Below are 16,587 nucleotides of genomic sequence, written 5' to 3' on the forward strand. Positions count from 1 at the left end.
TAGAAGAAAGCCTACTTTAATGAAATGTAATAAACGTTGTCATAGAACAGGTAGTCCTCGACTTATAAGTTTTTTTAGTGACCATTCAAATTTACAATAGCACTGGAAAAAGTGACTTAGGACCATTTTTCATACTTATGACGGCTGCAGCATCCCCAGGCTCACATGATCAAAGTTTGGATACCTGGCAACTAGCATGTATTTATGATGGTTGCAGTGTCCTGGGATCATGTGATCAGTTTCTGCAATCTTCTGACAAGCAAAGACAATGGGGAAGCCAGACTCATTTAACAACCACAACCAACTAACCACTACTAACTTAACAACTGCAATGATTCACTTAACAATGGTGAATAGAAACTTTGGCCTCAATTGTGGTTGTGAGTCGAGGACAACTTGTATAGTAAAATATTGCAGTACAGGAAGACATTCATCTTGAAGCAGAACACTGAAAGATACTATGCTGAAATCAAACATTAGGTGTTTTTTTTAAAGCCAACCTCCAGATTTAATGCTTAAATATGATTTATTTTTTTCTCTTGCTTTTTTTAATGAAATAAAACTATTAGGGCCACAGTTAAAATGAAAGACGAAGTAGGAATAAAGCCAAAAGGAAATGAAAATTTTTCATTCTCAAAGCACAGGTATTATTTTTCTATCCAGAATCAACATTTATGTAGAAAGATGATCAATTAGAAAAACTGTTGTTCATATAGTTAATAAATGACCTAATTTAACTAAATCTAAAATAAATAACATTGGGATGATAAGAATTATTTGCAATAAAATGTTTCAAAGACATTTGAGTTCAGATCTGTAATTATTTGTCCACAGGTTTTTTTTTACTTTCAAAAGAATCTGTTTTTTTAACATATGAATTTTTATATAAGATTGCTTTTAAATTAAAGTAGATGTCTCTTCCTTGATGACATCTAGATAATTTATGAATCAATGATTGAATTTCTTTAAAATTAAGTTGTAACTTTTAATCTATTCTTTATTAAAATAACTTCAGCAGTAATGGAGTTTTAATTATTTAGGTATGCAATTCTATAAAAATCTCTTATCTCCCATTCTGTATACTGATGGAACTGCTTTATCTTCAAAAAGTGAATGAAGAAATGAAAAAAGATCAGAAACAAAAAAAAACTATTTCTAATTTTTCCAAACATCTGAAGCAAATGTTAAATATGAATTGATTTGATATATGAGATATTCATTTCTTAACATTACCATAACTGATAGGAAGTTCAGGGCTAATTTAATTTGCATTCTCTGAATGTTATTTGAATTCCTAATAATATAAATGCTTTGAATTGAAAGGCATCAAAATGATTCAAACTGGCATGCCTAATTCCAAATCTCATCATGCTATTGTTTATAAAAATCCTACATTTTAATTATAAATAAGTGAATATTTTTTTGCTTTGTCATTCTTACTTTATTTCCCTCCAAAGATCTGCTACAGTTTGGCTTCTATCAAATGAAGTTAAAATAGCAAAAAACATGGGAGCAGGAACTTTTCATCCTATGTAGAACAATTTGTTCCCTTCTTTTATCAAGACTATAGTTAACTGGGTCAGCACGACCGCCACTAATGTTAACTAATTTATTAACTTAAGTTCATTCTATACTGTAAATATAGCCACTAGTTATGCTGAAAATACAAACAAATAAAACAAATAAATATTAAGAACTATATTAGAATTTGTGATACGCTAAATTATTTTTCAGCTGGGTATTTATTTTTAAGTCTTACCAAGGATTAATGAAACAAAGCAGTGATATAGCAACAAGATAAAAGTAGATACTACTGCTCGTAAACTGGGACCAGAAGCTCCTTCCCGTAACTGATGAAGACCAAGTTCCTGTCAACAGCCACAAAATTGTACAAAGTTAAGTCACAATAGTCTTATCGTTTTTACGAACACAAATTATTTCAAGAAAAGACACAAAAAAGGAACTTGTATGACACAGTTGGTAGAATTGCAACTGTGCCAGTATCATTTGCAAGTGAAGTGATGTACATCCCATGGATTATTCAACATACTGAATATTGTTTGATTCATGACCCTGTTTTATTTAGGTTGTGGATCATGTAAAGATTTGTACTCATGCTGAAGCGTCAGTTCAAATCTCTCTTGTGATCCACAACCTAAAAAAAGAGGGTCATGGATCAAAATGCCACTATTTTTGTGTTCAAGTGATTGCACATAAAGGCCCCTCTTAAGCCTGCACACCTCACCCCCAGGAGAGAGGTGGGGTCAGTGTGGACTACACTGTTGTTTTCTCTCCACTTTCAGGCACAGGGCTATACAGTAAAGAGGAGACAGAGAGGAAATATATAGATTGTTTGGTGGAGAAAGGAGAGAAAGTAAACAAAGAAAGCAGTCAAAGGGTAAGTTCTGTTAATAGAATAGTTTTGCTAACAGTTAAGTGACAGCCATTATATTCCATTATTTGTAAAATCTGCTTTATTAAAAGCCATAGTAAAAAAAAATACTGAAGATTTTAAAACTAAAGATTTAAATACTTTGTGTCACGTTTTACACCTGCATATCATATCCCTATAATCAGATAGTCAATGAGATCTGAAGATGATCCAGATGCATCAATTATTTATTCCTCTCCTGACAAGCAGAGCTAGTGAGCTGTTTTAAAAATTCATATGACAATAGAAATTAAATTTAATACCCTATTGCCTGAAAACCCAATAAATTCAAGAAGTCGGAGAATTCTCCCTGGTAAAAGGGACAGCATCTGCAAAAACAAAAAAAAGGGAAAACAAAGATTCCATCCGTTTTTAATGCAGAAGGATAAACAAAAATATTTAAAAGTTATCGCTTAATAGCTTTAAAAATGTTCAGCACAACCTTCAGATAACATTAGTAAAGTCCAGATGACTTGATATTATATTTTTTACATTCAGCATTTCTTTTTTTAAGTGTATGTAGCAAATTATACGATTTAATGGTTTTATATTGTAAATTTTGTTTAAACTTTTCTGCAGAGAATCATGGTAAGAGGAATAACTACATAAATCTAAAACAATTAAAACACACACACACACACAAAAACCCTCAGGAAGTTCTGCATTCAAGTAACACAATAAAACCACAAACCATAAAATGTATATGTACAGATATTTTTAAAATTGTACAGGGTATAATGAAAGCACAATAAGGTTTTGAAAGGCACAATATAATTTTAAATAGCTCATGCATCAAAAGTTAGATTACACACTGGAAGGAATGCTCATACCAGATTGAAAGCTCCTATTCCTAATTGTACACCCCCTTCAAACTGGTGGAATATTTCATTCCTGATTTTGCTGCTTTGGGTCATCTGCAGAGCCTGAAGGCATTCCCTTTTGATTAACAAAACAAATCATGCTAAATTAGATAACAGCAATGATAATATGAACAACTATTATTTCAGCGATTTAGTTTACCATACTATACCCTACGTCGTGGGTGTCGCTTGACTGGGCTGCACTGACTGAAGAAGAATTGTTTTGGGCCGCACAATCTCATATTAGCTACAATCCCTAACTAATTTAAATGGGTAGATGATATGGGGGGAAATGGCAATCAGGAGCTTATAATTTCTCATATTGTTTTGTAGACTCATTCATATCCATAGCACACCTGCATAATTTCCCCCATGTCTAACCCAATATCCTACTTGTTAATATAAAAACAAAACATTGTGTCTCTTCTATAATAACTTTTGTTATTTATTTTGTTATTTATAACAAGTGTGTGTGCGTGTATTGCGTAATTTTTTTGGATTGTTAACAAAGAATTAAAGAGAGACTGATATAGCTATTTCAAACTTATTTGTTCTCATCAGTCAGCCACACCCTTCTGAGATTCGAACCTGGGCTGATTGCACATTGCATAGGGGAGGGAAGAGGCAGGGGAGATATGTCTTGAGCATTTTGAACACCTTGCCGGCCCAAATACGGGCCAAATCTTTTTGCCTGTATCAGCCCAAACTCGGGCCGTCCACAGGCGGTAGTCGCAGCTGACAAAAGTGAGAAAGAGCCTGTGGCCTAGAGGTTAAAACAACTGCCTAATGTGCAATCAGCCCAGGTTTGAATCTCAGAAGGGTGTGGCTGACTGATGAGAACAAATAAGTTTGAAATAGCTATATCAGTCTCCCTTTAATTCTTTGTTAGCAATCCCCCCCAAAAAATTACGCAAAATAATGATTGTCGCAGTTGCGACTACCGCCTGTGGACGGCCTGAGTTTGGGCTGATACAGGCAAAAAGATTTGGCCCATATTTGAACCGGCAAGGTGTTCAAAATACTCAAGATATATATATATATATATATATATATATAGTTATATAGTTATATAGTTATATAGTTATAGTTATATATAATAACTTTTGTACTTTAAATGGCAGAACCACGATTGGAAGTAACCCTAGCTATCTTGTGGCCCTGCTTAGTATATGATATAGCCACAACCTTTGCAATTAGCAATAAGGATGCCACTGAGCCAAGCTTAATCCCTGCAGTTTTCTTGATAAAGGTATGGAAATGATTTGCCAATAGAAAGCAATTCACAAGCAATTACCATTGGTATCAGAACAATATAAAACAATCCATATCTATATAGCTATATCTATAGATATATAGATATAGATATAGATTTATCATTATTATTTATGTTTTGTTCTGGCTTATCTTTGTAAATTCATAGTCATATACTATTCTTGTCTTCATCCATCCATCTGGCATGATTTTTAGAGGACAGGAGAGCAAATAAGGGCAGGACTGAAATCACTGCCAAACTGATAGAATTTTTTTAATCCAGGTAATTTTTTCCCCACTATTTCAAGCTATGATGGGGAATTAATTTACTGAAACATAAAACACGATTAGACATAATACACAGCCTAAGTGAAGTATTATAGAAGCATACTTATATATTTGATAACTTGTTCTGATTTTCAAGCCACCTTTGATGAAACTCATCATATTTTCATCCTGGAAGAAAAATATATTTTAAAGTAAATAATGAATAAAATAGTACAGTTGTATACACATCATACCCATTTATGGATTTTTAAAATGAATAAATATATCTACAAAATGTATACTTTGAAAATAGCTTTAAAAATTAAATGTTCATATACGCACATACCCTAAATATATATAGAAGAATGTGAAAGTTATTATTCTTAACCAAGGGAATTCATTAAAGAAATCATTAAGAAACAAAACATTATGGAACAAATTGAAAGAACATATAATAACACTAGATGGTGCTAAAAGTAAATGATAATAGAAATAACAAGAACTGGAATATTAGTTACAATAATAACATAATGGACATCAAAGCTTGGTGTTTCCAAAATCTTTTGATTAGAAAACTGAATTCTTAAGCAATTTCTATTTATCCTTACACAAAAAGCTACACTTTCTGTATGATTTCAGTTTTAGTATATGAACGATATTATGCAACATGATTCATAATTAGTAATAACTATTTAATAGTTCACATCAAATGTGCTCACCTTGAAAATATAGGAACTACATCAAGCTTCAGTGAAGTACAATCCTACTTATTTATAATAGACTGTACTATTGATTTTAAGATATTCCTAAATATGAACTTGATAAACAGAAATATTTAATGATAGAGAGTCTGACCCTGAACACATACTTTAGTTCCATCAGTACAAGGACTATACAAAAGCTTCAATAGAATATAATCATAAACAGTTTCCTGCCTGAGCAGGGGGTTGGACTAGATGACCTCCAAGGCCCCTTCCAACTTCTTCTTCTTCTTCTTCTTCTTCTTCTTCTTATTATTATTATTATTATTATTATTGTTGTTGTTGTTGTTGTTGTTGTTGTTGTTGTTGTTGTTGTTGTTATTATTATTATTATTATTATTATTATTATTATTATTATTATTATTATTATTATTATAAAGGTAAAGGTTCCCCCACACATGCGTGCTAGTCGTTTCCAACTCTAGGGGGCGGTGCTCATCTCCGTTTCAAAGCCGAAGAGTCAGCGCTTGTCTGAGGACATCTCCCTGGTCATGTGGCCGGCATGACTAGACGCCAAAGGCGCACGGAACGCTGTTACCTTCCCACTGTAGTGGTCCCTATTTTTCTACTTCTACTAATATTTTTTACGTGCTTTCGAACTGCTAGATTGGCAGAAGCTGGGACGAGTAACAGGCGCTCACTCTGTTACGCGGCACTCGGGATTCGACCTGCCAAACTGCCGACCATCTGATCGACAAGCTCAGCGTCCTAACCCACTGAGCCACCGCGTCCCTCTGTGTGTGTGTGTGTGTGTGTGTGTGTGTGTGTGTGTATACTGCTCAAAAAAATAAAGGGAACAGAAAATAAGACATCCTACCATTAAATACAGTACATTGTGTTGTTTAAGTGTTCCCTTTATTTTTTTGAGCAGTATACACACACACACACACACACACACACACACACACACACACACATACTGAAGATAAAGAGAGAGGGCTTAATTGTAGAGATTTGGCTTCCAGACATGTTTCTTACTCCTATCAAATAAATATTATTTGAATAACAATCAGGTTAGGAGCCTTGGTGGAGCAGTGGGCTAATGCCTCCTTAAGTAACACCAGCTGCCTGCAATTAGTGCAGGTTCGCGTCCCACCAGGCTCAAGGTTGACTCAGCCTTCCATCCTTCCGAGGTAGGTAAAATGAGGACCCAGATTGCTGGGGGCAATTAAGCTGACTTTGTAATAATGCCGCTTGGGGTGTGTGTGTGTGAAAGCCCTAATAAGCAGGCATATACATAGAATGAAGGCTACTGCTAAGCTTGTAAGCCGCCCTGAGTCTTCGGAGAAGGGCGGGATACAAATGGAATTTAAAAAAAAAGTTGCCAGATTCAGTAAGCCCCAAGCAGCCTGTTTAGCAAGCTGTGATATTTCAGTACATAACAGGCAAAGAAGTTCTTGTCCTAGCTTTATTGCTTGATTGTATTTTCCTTATTGCAGTTCTTTATCAGAGCCATATCTAATCTGATAAAGAGTGCCCCCTTGCAAGCTGATTTTTGGAACCTAAGGAGTAAATCTCACCATAAGCTTCTATATAATTGTGTATGTAGGATAGCAAAGTTCACTAGCAAAGACAGAATATTAATCAACTGTAGGACAGGATTTATGTCCTACAGTTGATTAATATTCTGTCTTTGCTAGTGAACTTTGCTATCCTACATACACAATTATATAGAAGCTTATGGTGAGATTTATATTCAAAATCAGGATGTTATTTCTTCTCTGAGAGCCACAAAATTGGAGTTGGTTACCAGCATTCCAACACAGAACCCAATCCCCAGAACATTTTCCTAAAGTCACATATAAGAAGACATGGATGGATATGGCAGCTAAGTCAGATTTGACCAGAAAAAAAATATTGAAGTCTAGAAACCATGATTATGGACGCTGAGCTTGTCGATCACAAGGTCGGCAGTTTGGCGGGTCGAATCCCGAGTGCCACGTAACAGAGTGAGCGCCTGTTACTTGTCCCAGCTTCTGCCAACCTAGCAGTTCGAAAATACGTAAAAATGCAAGTAGAAAAATAGGGACCAGTACAGTGGGAAGGTAATAGCGTTCCGTGCGCCTTTGGCGTCTAGTCATGCCGGCCACATGACCACAGAGACGTCCTCGGACAAGTGCTGGCTCTTTGGCTTTGAAACGGAGATGAGCACCGGCCCCTAGAGTTGGAAACGACTAGCCCGCATGTGCGGGGGAACCTTTACCTTTACCTTAAAAAGTCTTTCCATCTATCACTATAGGAAACAGAATGGCAATGTAGCATGATGTTTATTTTGCTCAGGAGAAAGGCAAACAGGTTGTTTCCAAAGCATGAGCAAACAAGGAAAACACTGATAATATTTGTCTAGGTAGCAATGTAAATGTGGGTCAGGACAGAACATCTCAAAAAGAACACAGTTATATCTAATGTTCTAGAAACTGGCAAGAGAAACTTTTATAAGCAAGTGATAACTGCATACAAGATATTTGGGCAACAATATTTCTCAACATTATAGTATGCACACAGAATTTATTGCTTCCAAATTTCTGTCATATTTAATGGAAAAATCTCATGAATACAGAAAGATGTGTGTGCTGAAGGTAATTTGCCCGATGACCTCACTGAGATTCACAAATCCTACATTAGCCTTAATAAGTAGATGGACAAACTGCTGTCATTACTGAAATTCTAATATTTCTAATATTTCTCCATGTCTTAATATTAATCAATCCATATCTGTACTTGAATGTCTTCTCTGAGAAAGGCAGTAGCAACATACCAAAGAAAATATTTGGTTTTCAGAAAACAAGAATACACTACGTTTTTATATATTCCAATATATAATACATGTATATATATCCTATATACTATATATTCCAATAGATTGGCAATATATACACAAACTATATAACTTGTACATGATATTACCTGTACAAATGTCAAGAGTGCTTTCTGCAGTAAACATTCAGCGTAACAGAGTTCTGCATGCATTTCCTCTATTAAAAAAGAAATATATGTATATATATTTTAGTATCCAGCATTGAAGCAAGAAATGCTAAAAAACCAAAAGGCATTCCACAAAATATTTACATTGTTTCTTAAATTGACTAATGTTACTTCTCTTACTTTAACCTTTAATTTTGTATTATTTTTCTAACCAGTGATCTTTTCTCCCTGTTATTTAACCAAACACTGAATATATGTGTTCTTTTACTATTTTTGCAAACTATTTTGTTTTACGTTAATGTTATTTTATTGTTTCTATAATCTACATTATTTTTAATCAAACATTTTTTAGATTATGTGGTATCCCAAATAATTTTTAAAAGTATTTTACATAGATAAAAATAATTCCGAGTAAAATTGGAAATAATTCATAAACCAGGCCAATACTGGTATAAAGGTCAAGGGAATCATGGCTTGTTAAGTCATCTTGAAAATTTGTACCTGAAATTTAAACCAGGGTTTTGGAAAGATTTTTATGTTGGGATGGTGTAAGATGTTTAGGGTGTTTTTGTTTTTAAATCACAGGATGAACCTACTAATATTTATTTGGAAATTTAGCACTGAGCCTGCAAAAATAATGACGACGTTTAAGTCTTTTGGCAGTTCTTAAAATTCTAAAAACATAAAGAAGAAATAATATAAAAATGTGTACTGTATTTGGTTATAAAAATATAGATATACATGCAATCCATTCAAATTGTTCAGAAAAACTTGTCGAATACAATGAAAGGCTTATAAGGACACATAGAGTATACAACATATATACACTTAAGGCAATACTTAGCAACATTGGTTCTGTGCTATGGTCACTAATCAGAATGCAACGACAAACATATAACTAAATTAGGCCATCTTCATGGAAACAGAGTACTTGTTTGTGTATTTAATTTTACATGGAATAGATCAGAATTGCCTGGGTACTTTGGTGAATGAGGGATGATAAAATGGGCCATTACACTCTTATAAAACAATAAAATGTAGCGGCAGGGCATGAAGTATGGATTTAATAGGCCCTTACTATATCCAGAAGGGCCCAATTATAATTCACTTGGGATTTTTTTTTCATATGCCCTTAAGAATTACTATAGGGGACATTAAAAATTGTAAGATTAGTACTGCCCAGAATTTAGGGAATGTTATAGTAAGTGTATGTGTGTGTATATATGTATGTGTGTGTGTGTGTGTGTGTATATATATTTTTATTTATTTTATTTATTTATTTATTTGTTCTTATATACCACCCTTCTCCCGAGGGACTCGGGGCGGTGTACAGAGTAAGGTAGGTATACAGATTGAACAATAGTGAAAAACAATAGTAAAAACAACTGAGACCCCAAGAGCTATCAGGCCAGGCCGGACTGCTGGAACAGGTAAGTTTTTAAATCGCGTCGGAAGGTGCGGAGGTCGGGGGCCATCCGGATTTCGGTAGGCAAGCAGTTCCAGAGGGCTGGCGCACCCACTGAGAATGCCCTCCCCCTGGGGGCCACTAGCCGACATTCCTTGAGCGGTGGCACCCTGAGGAGGCCCTCTCTGTGGGAGCGCACAGGACGGAGGGGTGTTGACGTTGGCAGAAGGTGCTCCCGTAGGTAGTCCGGACCCATGCCATGTAGGGCTTTGTATGTCATTGTTAGCACCTTGAATTTCACTCGGAAGGCAACCGGAAGCCAGTGCAGCTCACGGAGGAGAGGTGTGATATGGGAGTATCGGGAGGCCCCCAAAAGTGTCCGTGCAGCTGCACTTTGCACCAGTTGAAGCTTCCGAGTGGCTCTCAAGGGCAGCCCCATGTAGAGAGCGTTACAGTAGTCTAGGCGAGAGGTCACAAGTGCATGGGTGACTGTACGTAAGGCATCCAGGTCCAGATAAGGTCGTAGTTGGCGTACTAGTCGAACCCGGGAGAAGGCCCCCTTGGTCACAGCTCCTATGTGATCTTCCAGGGATAGCTGCGAGTCTAGGAGGACACCCAGGTTGCGGGCCCTATCAACAGGGGGTAATAACTCATCCCCGATGTTAAGGGATGGAATGATCTGAGTATCCTGGCTTGCCGGTACGTACAGCCATTCAGTCTTGTCCGGGTTGAGTTGAAGCCTGTTCCCATCCATTCCCGGACCGCTTTCAGGCAGCGGGACATCACGTCGAGGGCATCACTGATACTGTTTGGAGTTGAGATGAAAAGCTGGGTGTCATCAGCATACTGATGGTACCCTACTCCAAAACCATGAATGATCTCACCCAGCGGTTTCATGTAGATGTTGAACAGGAGAGGCGAGAGGACCGACCCCTGAGGGACTCCGCAAACGAGAGGCCTCGGGGTCGACCTCTGTCCCCCTGCCAGCACCGACTGCGAGCGACCCTGGAGAAAGGAGGAGAACCACCGCAGAACCGTGCCTCCCACTCCCAGTCCCCTGAGGCGCCGCAGCAAGATACCATGGTCGATGGTATCGAAAGCCGCCGAAAGGTCTAATAAGACTAGGACAGAGGAATGGCCCCTGTCCCGGGCTCTCCAGAGATCATTCATCAGAGCGACCAATGCCGTCTCCGTGCTGTAGCCCGGCCTGAAGCCCGATTGGCACGGGTCTAGATAAACCGCTTCATCCAGGACCTGAGGAAGCTGATGCGCCACCACGCTCTCAACAACCTTCGCAAGGAAGCGAAGGTTGGAGACTGGACGAAAGTTATTCAATGAGGTTGGGTCCAAGGTGGGCTTCTTGAGGAGAGGTCTCACCACCGCCTCCTTCAAGGCGGTGGGGCAGTGAACCTCACTCAGAGAAGCAGAGATGACCGCCAGAAACCAGCCTCGTGTCCCTTCTCGAGCTGCATAAGCCAGCCAGGAAGGGCACGGGTCCAGTAAGCATGTGGAGGAGCTCAACCTCCTCATAATCCTGTCCACTTCCTTCGGAGTCACAGGATCAAATTCCTCCCAGATGACGTCGACAAGACTGTCCATGTCCTGTTCCTCCAACTCTGCCCAGTTGGAGTCCAGGCCGGTTCGAATCCGAGCGATTTTATCCAACAGATATTGACCGAATTCCTCGGCTCGACCCTGTAAGAGTTCCTCTCTCACCTCTTGGTTCAGTAGGGAGCGAGTCACTCTGAACAAGGCAGCCGGGCGATTATCTGCGGACGCGATGAGGGTGGAAAAGTAGTTGGATTTCGCCACCCTTATCGCTGCGAGATAAGACCTGGTGAGGATTCTTAGTCGCAATCGGTCGGATTCGGATCGACTGGATCTCCAACGGCTCTCTAGGCCCCGTCTCCGACGCTTCATCTCCTGGAGCTCCGCGGTGAACCATGGGGCTCGCTGGGATCTGCGCCGGGTCAGGGGCCGCAGGGGTACAACTCGGTCCAGAGCCTCCGTGGCTGCCCTTTCCCAGGCTTCCACTAAGGCGTCCGCCGAGCTGTGAGCAGGGAGTGCATGTGGGTTCCCAAACGCTGCCTGGAACCTATCAGGGTCCATTAGGCGCCTAGGGCGGTACCATCTGGTTGGCACCGTGCACCCACGGCGGGGGGTGGCAAAGGGGAAGTCTAGCCGTAGGAGGTGATGGTCGGTCCATGACAGGGGCGTAACGGTCGTGGCGCCCCCACCGATATCATCACGCCACCGTCCAGACAAGAAGATCAAGTCGGGGGTGTGGCCTCCCTCATGAGTCGGTCCAGAAATTATTTGCGACAGGTCCATGGCCGCCATGGAAGCCATGAACTCCCGAGCTAGTTCGGACGATCCTCCCAGGGATGGTAGGTTAAAGTCGCCCAAGACCATGAGTTTTGGGAATTCAACCACCAACCCTGAGAGGACATCGAGTAGCTCGGGCAGGGCTGCCGCTGCACGATTAGGTGGTAGGTACGCCAGCAGCAGGCCCAACTGCGCCCCTGGGCCGTATCTCAGAAGGAGAGACTCACACCCGGCTATCTGAGGGACGGTGGGCTCTCGCGGGCTAAGGGTCTCCCTGATGATTACTGCCACTCCTCCGCCCCTCCCATGGGCCCGAGGCTGGTGCAGCACCTGGAAACCTGGCGGGCAGAGGTCAACCAGAGGGACACCACCCTCTGGGCCCAGCCAGGTTTCCGTGATGCAAGCCAGGTCCGCGTGCTCACTCTCCACTAGGTCACGAACAAGGTGAGCCTTGTTAGCTACGGACCTGGCATTTAGGTAGACCAGCCTGAGCATAGGAGGCTGCACACCTTTGCTCCCGGGTCCTCGGTGGAAGTACAGAGGGTCGGAGCGTCTCACCGCTTGTACAGAGCGGAGATGACTCTCCCGGTGACGATACGGCCCTCTGCTTGTGCACCTTCTGCCGTTCCCCACCATCCTGGGAATTGGCTGTTCGTCAGCTCGCCACTGGGCTTTGTCGGCGACTGGTCCTCGTTCTTCACCTTCGTGAACGGTCGTAGGCCTGGCCTGCGCTATGGTAGTTGGAAGGCCCCCCTTCGCCGAACAACCATAGTCTTTTCCCGCCCCCCTCCCTAACCCGACAAAGAACTTAGCTAGGAACTTAACCAGGGGCCTCTTGTTGGACTTGTGCTGGAGGCCCCTGACCCTGCCTGGCCATCTCTCAGAGGCCCAATGGTTGGGCCCGTCATCGAGATTCGATGTATTGTAGGCGGGATGCACCCAGGAGAGGGGGGAACTCCTGAGGGCGTGTAGGTCTGTGCTCGAATATTGGAGAAGCATAGAGTCACAGGTTTTTTTTGGGAAGGCGGTCCCCTGGGTGGAGAATTGGAAGGAGGGTCGAGTTGGGTAGGTGGGTATCTGGACCATCACCCAGCCACTGCCACTTGGCTGGGTGAACCCCAGAAGCAGGCCACTCCCCATCCTCTCACGATGGGTTGTGACTCTGTTTCCGGGGGTGGTCCAGGACCCACTCTGGGTGAAGCATACCCCATAGAGCTCTCACCTCTATGGGGCTGCAGGTGTAAGGTCAAGCCACTCTGCCACCGTGGCTTGCACCCAGGCCCATCATGTCCTGTGGGGCGAGGGTGGGCAGGGGGGTTGAGAGCTGGTAGAGGCAAGATGATGATGGCCTCGGTGGTCCAGTCGCCGCTGTCTCCACTGATCAGCTGCATCGTGGCGTCTTTTGGTTGAAGGTCGGCACGGAGACATCGTCGGCACCCAGGGTGCGGGCCGGAGACGCCACGCCACGTCTAGTAGTGCTGCCGTCGAGGGTTCTTGGCAAAGGTGGCCGACCGGGGTCTAGAGAAGCTTTCGCTGATGACGCTTTCGCTGCTGCTCCATTGCATAGCTGCTCCCCTGATCCGCTGGTCCGCGGCGTCTCCTTGGTGTAGATCGGAAGTGCCGCTGCCTAGGGCTAGGTCAAGGTGGTCGAGGAAGGACAAGGCGCTGGCCCTCACTCAAGACGGCTGCAGCGGTTCGGGGGGTGGGCCGGAGACGCCAGGCCGTTGCTGCTAGCGCCGCTGTCAAAGGCCCCTCGGAGGTGGTCGATCGGGCCCGCATAGCCGGTCTGCGGTGTCTCCTTGATCCCATGGAGACGCCGCCGCTATTTAGGAGCAGGCCAGGAGGCCGAGGCAGAGCAGCGACTCCGGTCCTGCTCAGGGTAGTTGCAACGGCTGCCACTTCCGCCGCCCAGCTGATCCAGCTGATCCGCGGCGCCTTTCTTGATGTTCGGAGACGCCGCCGTTGCCCGGGGGCATATCAGGGAGCCGAGGAAGGGCGGAGACGCCGGCCTCACTCCAGATGGCTGCAGCAGCTCAGGGGCGGGTCGGAGGCGCCACACCGCCACTGCCTCCGCTGGTGTTCAGGCCCGTGGGGAGACGTCTGACTAGGGCCCCGCGGAGCTCTCACCGTCGCCGTTGTGGCCGATGCCGCTGCCTCCGCCACCCAGCTGGTCCGCGGCGCCTCTGTTGATCGCTCGGAGACGCCGCCGTTGCCCGGAGTCGATCAGGGGGCCGGGGCAGAGCAGAGCTGCCGGCCCCTCTCGGATGGCTGCAATGGCTGTAGTGGCTTAGGGGGCGGGCCGGGGACGCCTCGCCGCCACTGCCATCATCGCTGTTAGGCTCCTGGGAGAGATGATCCGACTGGGGGCTGGAGAGCTGTCACCGCCGATGTTGTTGTTCTCGTTGTCGGCGTCTCCGCCGCACAGCTGATCTGCGGAGACGCCGCCCTCGCCCGGCAGTAGATCAAGCGGTTGAGGCAGGGCGGAGGCGTTGGCCCCATTTACAACGGCCGCCAACGGCCCAGGCGGTGGGGCGGAGATGTCCCGGCGCCCCTACAGCTGATTCGCGAGGCAGCGGGTGGCACAATTGCCCAGCTCATCTGCCCAAACTTCTGACCCCACCCCAGGGGTCAGATGACATCCCTGGGGGGCTCCTGGGGGGACGCCTTACCACTGGGGGCTACGGAGCTCTCCCCAGCACGTCCGCCATCTTTGGAGCCTGATCAACATATACTATAATGTTGCCTAAAATATATATAAAAATATAATATATATGAGGTGGGGAGGTACAAAACAACTGTGGCTGGGTAATCCGCTCCCTGATGTGTATACGCTCACCAGGAGAGTGACCTTGATCAAGCACACAAAGAAATGCGGGACATTTAGAAATGCTACAGCCGATTGAAGTCAATAGACCGGTGACCCGCTCAATGGCAGGGCAGATTGATCCAGTTCAGCTTCCAATTCTGGGACTTGTTTGGAACACTTGGGGCCACCTAAAGTGTCTATATACTGTTAAAACACTCGTTTTTGTAACCTTTAACTGGGCAAAATGGTGCATCATAAGGCAAGCATTTTTGAACCAAATTACAGGCTCATTTAGTAAGTGCTCAAAGCTACAACAGCATTAAAAAGTGACTTATGATCATTTTTCACAATTATGATCACTGCATTATCTCCATGGTCATGTGATTTACATTCAGATGCTTGACAACTGGTTCCTATTTATGATGGTTGCAGTGTCCCAGGGTCTTGTGATAATCTTTTGTGACCTAACAAGCAAAGTCAATGGGGAAGTGTACAGCTATATGGCTATACAATTAAGCAATCCTTCCAGTGCTGCAGAAGGCCCCAGAGCTCTTTAAAGTGAGGAGGAGAGGATGTGAGACGTGGTGGGGTAGAGTCAGGCTTAAAGCCTGTAGGGCCTGTAGGGGGAGGAAAAGGCCTCCAGGGACCGGTGGTTGTAATTTTGGGACCAGGCCATAAATAACTGTCCTGGTGGTTGATGTAACTTTGAACAGACATAAAGCAACCAGTTGTATGTCGCAAACTCATTGTAGCAGCTAGACTTCAGTCCTTTGATATTTACACTGTGTGATTGATATAGATGAACATGGAAGCAAATTCGGAGGTACACCATTCCAAATTACTGTGTATGATAGCTCCGCCGGATGCTTCTCCAGATACCTCTCCAGATGTTAGGGGAGGGGTTGGTCATTGCCAGACTTAAATATTTTATAGGTGTTTTATAAGACTTGTTATTTCAGAACTTGTAACATTGGTCTGTTAGAGAGCTGATTAATACTGAACTTTAAATTATATTCAGGCAAGTCTTCTTGTGCACATAAAGTCCTAAAATGCCCTCCACACATTATTGCCAATATAAAGAAATGAAAGGGCCCTATTAATGGAATGGAACATATCGAAATCACCGAAACCAACATTAAAATTAAATGTTAAGTTTTTTTAAACATTAACCATTGGCTCAGTGGGTTAGGACGCTGAGCTTGTCGATCAGAAGATCAGCAGTTTGGCGGGTCGAATCCCGAGTGCCGCGTAGCAGAGTGAGCGCCTGTTACTCGTCCCAGCTTCTGCCAACCTAGCAGTTCGAAAGCACGTAAAAAATGCAAGTAGAAAAATAGGGACCACTACGGTGGGAAGGTAACAGCGTTCCGTGCGCCTTTGGCGTCTAGTCATGCCAGCTACATGACCACGGAGACGTCCTGGGACAAGCGCTGGCTCTTCGGCTTTGAAACGGAGATGAGCACCGGCCCCTAGAGTCGGAAACGAGTAGCACGCATGTGCGGGGGAACCTTTACCTTTTTAACTCACTTTCAGGTTCCCATAGTTTTGGGACATTTAAG

The 16,587-nt window shown here is 43.2% G+C and overlaps 1 protein-coding gene across 1 annotated transcript in view; it reads right to left on the reverse strand.

The window, feature by feature from the left end:
• Positions 1-16,587, reverse strand: part of TTC39B (tetratricopeptide repeat domain 39B) — a 66,154-nt gene that overhangs the window by 12,508 nt on the left and 37,059 nt on the right. Inside the window, exons 6-10 of the mRNA XM_081321775.1 lie at positions 8,478-8,545; positions 4,934-4,998; positions 3,262-3,367; positions 2,695-2,760; positions 1,760-1,868 (exon numbers count right to left, since the gene is read on the reverse strand). Coding sequence (XP_081177901.1) covers positions 1,760-1,868; positions 2,695-2,760; positions 3,262-3,367; positions 4,934-4,998; positions 8,478-8,545 — 414 coding nt within the window. The remainder of the gene's footprint in view (positions 1-1,759; positions 1,869-2,694; positions 2,761-3,261; positions 3,368-4,933; positions 4,999-8,477; positions 8,546-16,587) is intronic.

This window comes from Vipera berus (genome assembly GCF_964194415.1).
Source record: "Vipera berus genome assembly, chromosome: 2".
Lineage (NCBI taxonomy): Eukaryota > Metazoa > Chordata > Lepidosauria > Squamata > Viperidae > Vipera > Vipera berus.